Source organism: Amblyraja radiata, chromosome 5 (genome assembly GCF_010909765.2).
Source record: "Amblyraja radiata isolate CabotCenter1 chromosome 5, sAmbRad1.1.pri, whole genome shotgun sequence".
Classification (NCBI taxonomy): Eukaryota; Metazoa; Chordata; class Chondrichthyes; order Rajiformes; family Rajidae; genus Amblyraja; species Amblyraja radiata.
Genome location: NC_045960.1, coordinates 36822521 through 36831911, shown reverse-complemented (window position 1 = coordinate 36831911; position 9391 = coordinate 36822521). Strand labels below are relative to the sequence as shown.

At 42.0% G+C, this 9391-nt stretch overlaps 1 protein-coding gene across 1 annotated transcript in view; it reads right to left on the bottom strand.

Annotated features, from left to right (window-relative positions):
- Window positions 1–268: 268 nt before the first annotated feature.
- The window catches only part of ccnc (cyclin C), a 28583-nt gene continuing 19460 nt past the window's right edge, over window positions 269–9391 (bottom strand). Inside the window, exons 10-12 of the mRNA XM_033021029.1 lie at window positions 7255–7334; window positions 6502–6620; window positions 269–2708 (exon numbers count right to left, since the gene is read on the bottom strand). Coding sequence (XP_032876920.1) covers window positions 2654–2708; window positions 6502–6620; window positions 7255–7334 — 254 coding nt within the window. The 3' untranslated portion in view covers window positions 269–2653. The remainder of the gene's footprint in view (window positions 2709–6501; window positions 6621–7254; window positions 7335–9391) is intronic.

Sequence of the window (9391 nt, the reverse complement as noted above, 5' to 3'; positions counted from 1 at the left end):
CTCGAAGGGCCGAATGGCCTACTCCTGCACCTATTGCCATCCTTGAAGCTCTTCTATCAGTTTGTGGTGATGGCTGAGGGATTACCAATGACTTTGAGCATATCTTCAGTTTTTTCTCTGCCTCCTAGTAATCACTTCATTTGACAGAGTTCCCATCTCAGGGGATTGAGCACACAGACAACTTAGCACACCCGTCCCAACCAACAATGTAATTGCTGTTTTTGAATGGAGAACGGACATACAACAGGTATAAAAACCCATCTGTTGCTAACAATTGAAATGGTTTATTTTGAACATGTTTACATTTGTCATCTGCTGGACAAAGGTATAAAAACTTTTTAAAACGTAAAAATTTTTAAAGTTAGAAATAGTTTGAGAATGCTTTAATTTGCATTTCAATTTGTTTAGTGTAAATGGTTAACGGATACAATACGTTCAATTAACCTGATCTTTTAATTTTGTAACTAGCGGCAATTAACTATAAGGCATCTTTTGATCATCATTTAACCCACCACAGCTAAGGACAGAAACTGCAGACGCTGTGAGAACTCCACAACCATGGCACCAACATGACACAGGGAAAACTCGCTGGTCGTTCAAGTAATCAAGTTCCAGTCTTAAGAAGGGTCCCAACCCATTTTCTACAGCAATGCTGCCTAACCCGTTCAGTTACTCCAGCAGTTTGGAGTCTTAATTTGATTTATCTGCTCCTCCCTCAGCCATAAACGTTAATTTCTATGCCATGCCTGGGTAAAGATTTAGACCGTTTAGATCAAGGCATTTCAGCCAGATAATTAATGAAACAGCAGATTGTTGGTTTGAGGCATAGATAAGGGAATAGAGTTGTGAAAACAAAACCACCTATTTGCCATTAATTATAGAATGAAAATGGATCAGTCTGCCTTTAATGCATGCGTTAGTTTTACAATTCACTTTTAATAGCATAAAAACATGTGAAAATGTGCTTTCTAGGAATTTCAGTGGTAGAGATTGTTCTTCACAATAGAGTATAATGGTCTCCACTGACTCATGAGTAAGAAGGAACTGCAGATGCTGGTTTAAACCAAAGATAGGAGTAAAACAAAAAGCTGGAGTAACTCAGCGGGACAGGCAGCATCTCTGGAGAGAAAGAATGGGTGACGTTTCGGGTCGAGACCCTTCTTCAGACTCTTATGATTGTTTCCACCACAATGCTCTCAGAAAATCTTACCTACATCACAAAATATTTTAAAAACATGTTAGCATGGCTCAAAAGGGATACCAATATGATAATACCCCAAATATACCCCTTTCTGTAATGGAACTAATTAATAAAAGAGTTGCAATAATATGATCGTTTTTGGACTACATAAAGCCACTTTAAGTGCAATCACGTTGCATGCAGGGGTGACAGCAGTAGTTTCACAATTACACAATTTGATGCACTTATACGAATCACTCAAATGATGGCAAATTTAATAAAACTGGTATAATCCAAATAGTGATGTTAAGAATAACAAAGTAAAACACCTCCAAAAACCCCCAATTTAAACAGACATGAACAGAAAAATACAAAGTATGCATGTTTATGCTTTGCCCATGTCAGGACAATAAAAAAAGGAGCCAGTGGTCAGTCTGCTTTTAGTATTGGTTCATTCAGTTTGTTTTGAAGGCCAGATAACCACTTTCAAGTTCTTAAATAATAGCCCAAGATTTTTCAACCTTACTTTAAACGATACATTTTGTGTACTCAGACAAAGCCCAAATATTAGTTGTTGTATCACAAGTGTTACAGTAGGTATCGACCAAACTCGAAGTAACCTAATTGAAGATCACCTTTTAAAAAATATTTCTGCACGTTTTATTTAACAAAGCAATGCAAGAAAAAGTTTCAAACCAGAGCTTTGAATAAAAAAGGGTCAACCCTAATGCATCTGGAAACTGGTGTGGGAAATATAAACTTTGAACCCAATAGAAATATCTCTATCCCAAACATCCATTTCATTTTTATTTTAATTCCATATAGTTCAAGTATTGTGTAGGAAGGAACTGCAGATGCCGGTTTAAACCGTAGACACAAAATGCTGGAGTAACTCAGCAGGACAGGCTGAAGAAGTGTCTCGACCTGAAAAGTCACCCATTCCTTCTCTCCACAGATGCTGCCTGTCCTGAGTTACATTATCATTTTGTGTCTATCTCAAGTATTACTTTGTTGATTTAAAAAAAAAGATACGACTTCTCCCTAGGAAAATATAAGACACTTAGAACAATATTCCCCTTTCCCCCCCCCAATTACTGAACCATTTTTCTTTGGATTGCAATTCAGAATTCAGTTGGGAAATCTACACAAATCATTTACACCGGTGGAGATTTTATTAGACATAGTTCTAAAATGCAGCACGAGCAAGACAATGAATAAAATGTTCTCTCTCAACATTTGACCAAAACTCGAACAAATAAAACTCCAAGTTCATTTTTGCAGCAGCAGTTCTAGGGGTTCAGAATATTTGTTTCCAAAAGCTTTTTAATTCTGAAAAACTGCAACGTCTCAATCTCATGCATCTTCCCTCCACTGTTTTTTCTAGCAGAAGTCTTCATGAAGTGTAAGGAATTTCCTTGGCTATCACAGTTGAAATCCACTCAACTCTTAGTCTTTCGTGGAATTGACAGTTTCTTAGGACTGGCTGTAGGTGGAATTTTGACTACCATTGGGCCCTTGTTCTCCCTCACTGCAAGAAGGAAACAAAGAATACAAATTAAAACATTACCATTTTCCCTCTTCCCAACTTTCTCCACATTTTAACAAGATAATTGAGCAACTTCTGGAGCAGTGGTACCGTTATCATCCAAGGATATTGCACCTCATGCAGCTATTCTTTAAACTTCCATTTCATCAGACACAGGATTACAAGTTCATAAGTCATTGGGGGAAAATTAGGCCATTTGGCCAAATCAAGTCTATTTGTTATTCTATCATGGTTGAACTATTTCTCCCTCTCAACCCCATTCTCCTGCTGTCTCCCCATAACCTTTTACACTCTTACTAATCAAGAACCTGTCAATCCCTGCCTTAAAAATACCCAAAGACTTGGCCTGCATAGCCATCTATGGCAATGAATTCCACAGATTCACTACCCTCTGGCTAAATAAATCCCTCTTCATCTCTATTCTAAAGGTACGTCCTTTTTTTCTGAGGCTGTGCCCTCTGATCCTAGACTCTCCACGTGGAAACATCCTCTGCACATTCATTCTATCAAGGATGATTTTTATGCAGCCAGTTTAAATGAGCAACCCCCACCACCATCCTTCCAAACTGTATGTTTCTTTGTATTATAATATGTTTTTACCCAAGCATAATTGCCCTTCAGTAAGTGGTGTTGAACTGTTTTCTTAAACCACTAAATACTTTCTTATTATAAGCACTCTCAAGGTTTAGGGTATGGTTCTAGAATGTAAACTCTGATGATGAAAACATTGGGAGATATACTTGCAAGTCTGGATTGTGTCCTATTTAAAGGATTCCTGTGCACACATTTCCCATGTCTTTCTGGGTGGCAAAGGTGATATCAAAACAGTTTAGAAGTTGCTGAAATGCATTTTGTAGGTGGTACTGATGACACACCGCACTAGTGGAGGGAGTGAATCTTTAGCAGGGTAAATAGATAGGTTGCCAATCTAGCAATGTCCATGGGAGGATTTGAGCTTCTTTTAGCACTGTCTGGAGTTTTTGCCATTCAACTGTGTGTTCCACAAAGTTCCAATTTAACATCTCAGAATCAGTGTAACCCCAAAAGAAGCCATATGACCCATCGTGACTATGTCAACTCTTATATATGGCCACTTGGTAACCACATTCACCCAATGGTTATGTACCCAGTTATTTCTGTTTGAATCATTAATTTATTCCAAGTGTTACATGCTTTGGATAATCTTTTACTTTGTTCTTAAACTAGTATTCCTTTTTCTGATTAACTGAAAGGATGGAGGGTCAGAGCGGTGAGGGCTTGAGTCGGGCACGGGGCTTGTTCTCGCGGAGACCCAGGACCGTTGGAGACAGCGGTGGAGGGTCAGAGCGGTGAGGGCTTGAGTCGGGCACGGGGCTTGTTCTCGCGGAGACCCAGGACCGTTGGAGACAGCGGTGGAGGGTCAGAGCGGTGAGGGCTTGAGTCGGGCACGGGGCTTGTTCTCGCAGAGACCCAGGACCGTTGGAGACAGCGGTGGAGGGTCAGAGCGGTGAGGGCTTGAATTGGGCACGGGGCTTGTTCTCGCGGAGACCCAGGACCGTTGGAGACAGCGGTGGAGGGTCGGAGCGGTGAGGGCTTGAGTCGGGCACGGGGCTTGTTCTCGCGGAGACCCAGGACCGTTGGAGACAGCGGTGGAGGGTCGGAGCGGTGAGGGCTTGAGTCGGGCACGGGGCTTGTTCTCGCGGAGACCCAGGACCGTTGGAGACAGCGGTGGAGGGTCGGAGCGGTGAGGGCTTGAGTCGGGCACGGGGCTTGTTCTCGCGGAGACCCAGGACCGTTGGAGACAGCGGTGGAGGGTCGGAGCGGAGAGGGCATGAGTCGGGCACGGGGCTTGTTCTCGCGGAGACCCAGGACCGTTGGAGACAGCGGTGGAGGGTCAGAGCTTACCAAATCCCGTAACGTTCCACACTCCATAGGGAGGGTTTCTGGGGAAGCCGCTGATTGGTGGGAGCAGACTAGGGGAAGCAGCTGATTGGGTGCAACCTCAGGTTAGCATTTCTGCTTTTTGGTTAAAGGTACAGTGATTTAGTAAGGGTACGGTGAGCTAAGGGAGGCTAGGGAAGCGGAAAATCAAAATGTGACAGGAGGATTCAGAATGTGTGAAGATAAAGCTCTAGATGTAAAAGGGGCAAAAACGGAAGGAAGGGTAGTAAAAATCATCTGAAAGTGCTTTATCTAAATGCGCTGTACACGGTATTAGTGAGACCACATTTGGAATACTGTGTACAGTTCTGGGGTCCATACTTAAGAAAGGATGTACTAGCCCTGGAGGCAGTGCAGCGAAGGTTTACAAGATTAATTCCTGCAATGAGGGGATTGACATATGAGGAAAGGTTAAGTAAGCTGGGACTCTACTCTTTGGAGTTTAGAAGAATGAGAGGCGATCTCATTGAAACGTATAAGATCGTGAGGGGCCTTGATCGGGTGGATGCACCGAGGATGTTCCCAATGATCGGGGAGGCTAGAACTAGGGGACATAGTTGCAGAGTGAGGGGGGGCTCTTTTAAAACTGAGATGGGGAAGAACTTCTTCACCCAGAGGGTGGTTAGTTTGTGGAGTTCACTGCCCCAGGGAGCAGTGGAAGCAGAAACGTTAAATTTATTTAAGTCAAAGATAGATGGTTTTTTAGCTGCCAAGGGGATAAGGGGCTACGGGGAGAGGGCAGGGATATGGACCTAGGTATGGTTAGTATAGTAGACCTGAGTGATCTCCTGGACAAGTGTCGATCGCCTGGATTGGGGTCGGAGAGGAATTTCCCGGATTTTTTTCCCGAATTGGACCTGGGTTTTTATCCGGTTTTTTGCCTCCCCCAGGAGATCACGCGGTTCTTGGGGTGGAGAGGGGTGATAGCGGTATAGAGGGGAGGGTAGTGTCTTGTGTTCTGTGTCTTGTGTCTACTGTTTGTGGGTAAGTGTGTCTGTTTAGTGTTCAGCCATGAGTGAATGGCGGTGCGGGCTCGACGGACCTGATGGTCTACTCTCGCACCTACTTTCTATGATTCTATGATTCTATGATACTCTTGCACTTGTTTGCTTCTGTTCCCGACACACTGTTTATTACCATCTATTGCTTTAAAGCTGCATTAACATGGATTGAGAAAGGTTGAGTAAAGCATGGGGAGACATTGAGTACCAAAGCACATAGGTTACACATAAAACACTGGTAAAGTCACAGATAGAATGTTGCATCCAATGCTGGCCTAACACTCGTGTGATGGGGTGTGGTGTGAAAAATTACTGCCACTTACGATTCCAACACTAATTATTATCTAGCTTGTATTGCATGCAGACATGGAGTGCAACAGTATCATCAGCAAACATGTCTACTATCCTGAAGCATTGAAGATGTTAGCCTAGTACAACATCCTACAGAACATCTACAATAAACCCCTGGGACTTTGATTAACCTTCAACTGCCAAAGCCAATACGAACAATGTTTTACATCAACTAGGATTCCCTCCAGTGGAGTCTTTGCACCTTGATCCCCACCAACTCCAGTTTTACCATTGTCAGATGTTTATGTCATAGGAAAAACATCAAGCCATCCATGAGCAGCTGCAATTACAAGCCCATTTTGAAGTATTACAAGCAACAGCCTACCAGCATTCCACTTTACAGTAATATTCAAAACGTTCTTAAATGCTATAATTGTCCCAATACCACTATCTTTTTGGAGAGTAAATCCTTATAATCCAAGTTCATATAGAATTTAAACCTTGCTGATAAAATGGCCAATATTATACACTGGTGGCCCATTGACATAATTCAAATCAAATACCTGTTTGGAGGTGGTTTTGGTTTTGGCATCTTGTTAAGGATTCCTGCCATTTCTTTTCGGTCATCAAAATTCTTCCATAGATCATACAGCTTCAGAATGACTCTGATTATTTCAAGAATCTGCCCACACAAATGATACAGAATATTAAAATTAATTTTATAGAAAAACAAGTATATCTTCTCATGTACAACATTTTTTTTAAACTTCCTTGAATATTGATGCTTTAGATAAGGTCCCTCATGGTGGATTGATGCAGAAGATTAAGAGTTCAAGAGATATTTATTGTCACATGCACCAATTGGTACAGTGAGATTTGAATTACCATACAGCCATACGAATAAAAATAACACAATACACGATAAGAGTTTAACATGAACATCCCCATCAACATTTCCCACTGTGAGGGAAGGCAATAAAGTTCAGTCCTCTTCCTCTTTGTTCACCCGTGGTCGGGGCCTTTTGGACCATCCGCATTTGCCGCAATGTTTAAGGCCCTCTCGCCGGGGTGATCAGAGCTCCGGCCTCGGAACGGAGAACACTCTCAGCGGCTTAGAGTTTTCGAATCGGCCACTTCTTACCAGAGACCCCGAAGTCCACATGCCAAGCTGGGCGGGGATTCAACGCTGGCGATCCCGGCAAGGATCTGCAGTCAGCGCCGCCCGCGGCTGGAAGCTCTACAAACTAATTTTAAACTAATTCCCAGAAATTATAAACTAGTGCAAGCAATCAATTTGATCTCTAGGCAGTCATTACCTTTTCCATATCCACTGAGAGTTCAGCAAACCACTGACGAGCATCTTTTTGCTGGACTACACATGCTACATGCAAACAAGCTGCAATGAGAAGAACACAAGTTCAACTTACTATTCCTTACTTTACAGCATATTACTTTCTAACAAGTTATACTCTATAACAATAATGAAAATACATATGCCAGCAGCATCTTCAACAAAGAATCAGAGCTGGATTCTCTCACAGACCACTATTAATCCTTCGTATAACAGTGAGTGAGCAAAAAAGGGTCTCAACTCGAAACGTCACCCATTCCTTCTCCACAGAGATGCTGCTTGTCCCGCTGAGTTACTCCAGCATTTTGCGTCTAACTTCAATACATATGACTATGTAGGTCTCAGAAACACTCCAAAAATGAAACCAAAATATCATCTAGAAATTTCAATAATCTTGATTATTCATAAATTACCCGTAAAAGATGATATTTCTACCATATAAAAATAAAGGATCCGCTAGGCAGCCAAATTAATGCTGTTAGTATTTTCATGTGGACAGTCTAATCGTTTGGCTGATAATTAAAGATAATTAATTCACAGTGCCTTCATGTTGAACCAAAGAACCCAACAAAAAGGTCACACCCAAAATTATTTGAAGTTTGAAGGACACATTTGTGTGGGATACAGCCACACGTGCAATAATTTGAGATACGAGAGACTGCAGATGCTAGAATCTTGAGCAAAACAAAAGTGGTGGAGGAACAGAGGGTTAGGCCACATCTGTGGAGGGAAATGGACAGACAATGTTTTGGGTCAGGAGCCTTCTTCAGAATGATGAAGGATTCCAACAAAGGTTTTATCAAGTCTTCACAACCCAAGGTTGTTTAGCCAGGCTGATGACTTCTGAATTTAGCATAAACTTTATTCCCAAGATGGAGTATAAAGGGCAATAATTTATTCCAAGTTTTATTCACACTGCCACCCAGCTTTGTGCCATCTGCAAATTTGCTAATGTTACTTTGAATCCCTTCATCCAAATCATTGATGTATATTGTAAATGGCTGCGAGCACCGAGCCTTGCGGTACCCCACTAGTCACTGCCTGCCATTCTGAAAGGGACCCGTTAATCCCTACTCTTTGTTTCCTGTCTGTCAACCACTTCTCTATCCATGTCAGCACTCTACCCCCAATACCATGTGCCCTAATTTTGCCCACTAATATCCTATGTGGGACCTTATCAAATGCTTTCTGAAAGTTCAGGTACACTACATCAACTGGTTCTCCCTTGTCCATTTTCCTAGTTACATCTTCAAAAAATTCCAGAAGATTAGTCAAGCATGATTTCCCCATCGTAAATCCATGCTGAGGCGGACCAATCCTGTTACTGCTATCCAAATGTGCTGCTATTTCATCTTTTATAATTGACTCCAGCATCTTCCCCACCACCGGTCAGGCTAACTGGTCTAGAATTCCGTTTTCTCTCTCCCGCCTTTCTTAAAAATTGGGATAACTTTAACTACCCTCCAATCCACAGGAACTGATCCTGAATCTATAGAGCATTGGAAAATTATCACCAATGCATCCACGATTTCTAGAGCCACTTCCTTAAGTACCCTGGTATGCAGACCATCAGGCCCTGGGGATTTATCAGCCTTCAGTCCCATCAGTCTACCCAGCACCATTTCCTGCCTAATGTGGATTCCCTTCAGTTCCTCCCTCCCACTAGAACCTTGGTCCCCTAGTATTTCTGGGAGATTGTTTGTGTCTTCCTTAGTGAAGACAGAACCAAAGTACTCGTTTAACTGTTCTGCCATTTATTTGTTTTCCCATTATAAATTCACCTGTCTGATTGTAAGGGACCTACATTTGTCTTCACTAATCTTCCTTTTTACATATCTAACGAAGCTTTTAGAATCAGTTTTTATATTCCCCGCAAGCTTTCTTTCATGGTCTTTCCACACAAACAGCATCCGAGGTCTTTTAATCCTTCAGATCCAAGAATCAGATGGTCAGATCCAGAGATCGGTTCGTTCACCTACTGACATTATATAGATTATGGAACCACGGGAACTGTGAGAATGCACAACATGATATATTGTAGAAACCAGCATTCAGATCTTATCCTTTGCTTTATCAGGTATGTATTCATTTAACCTAAATGA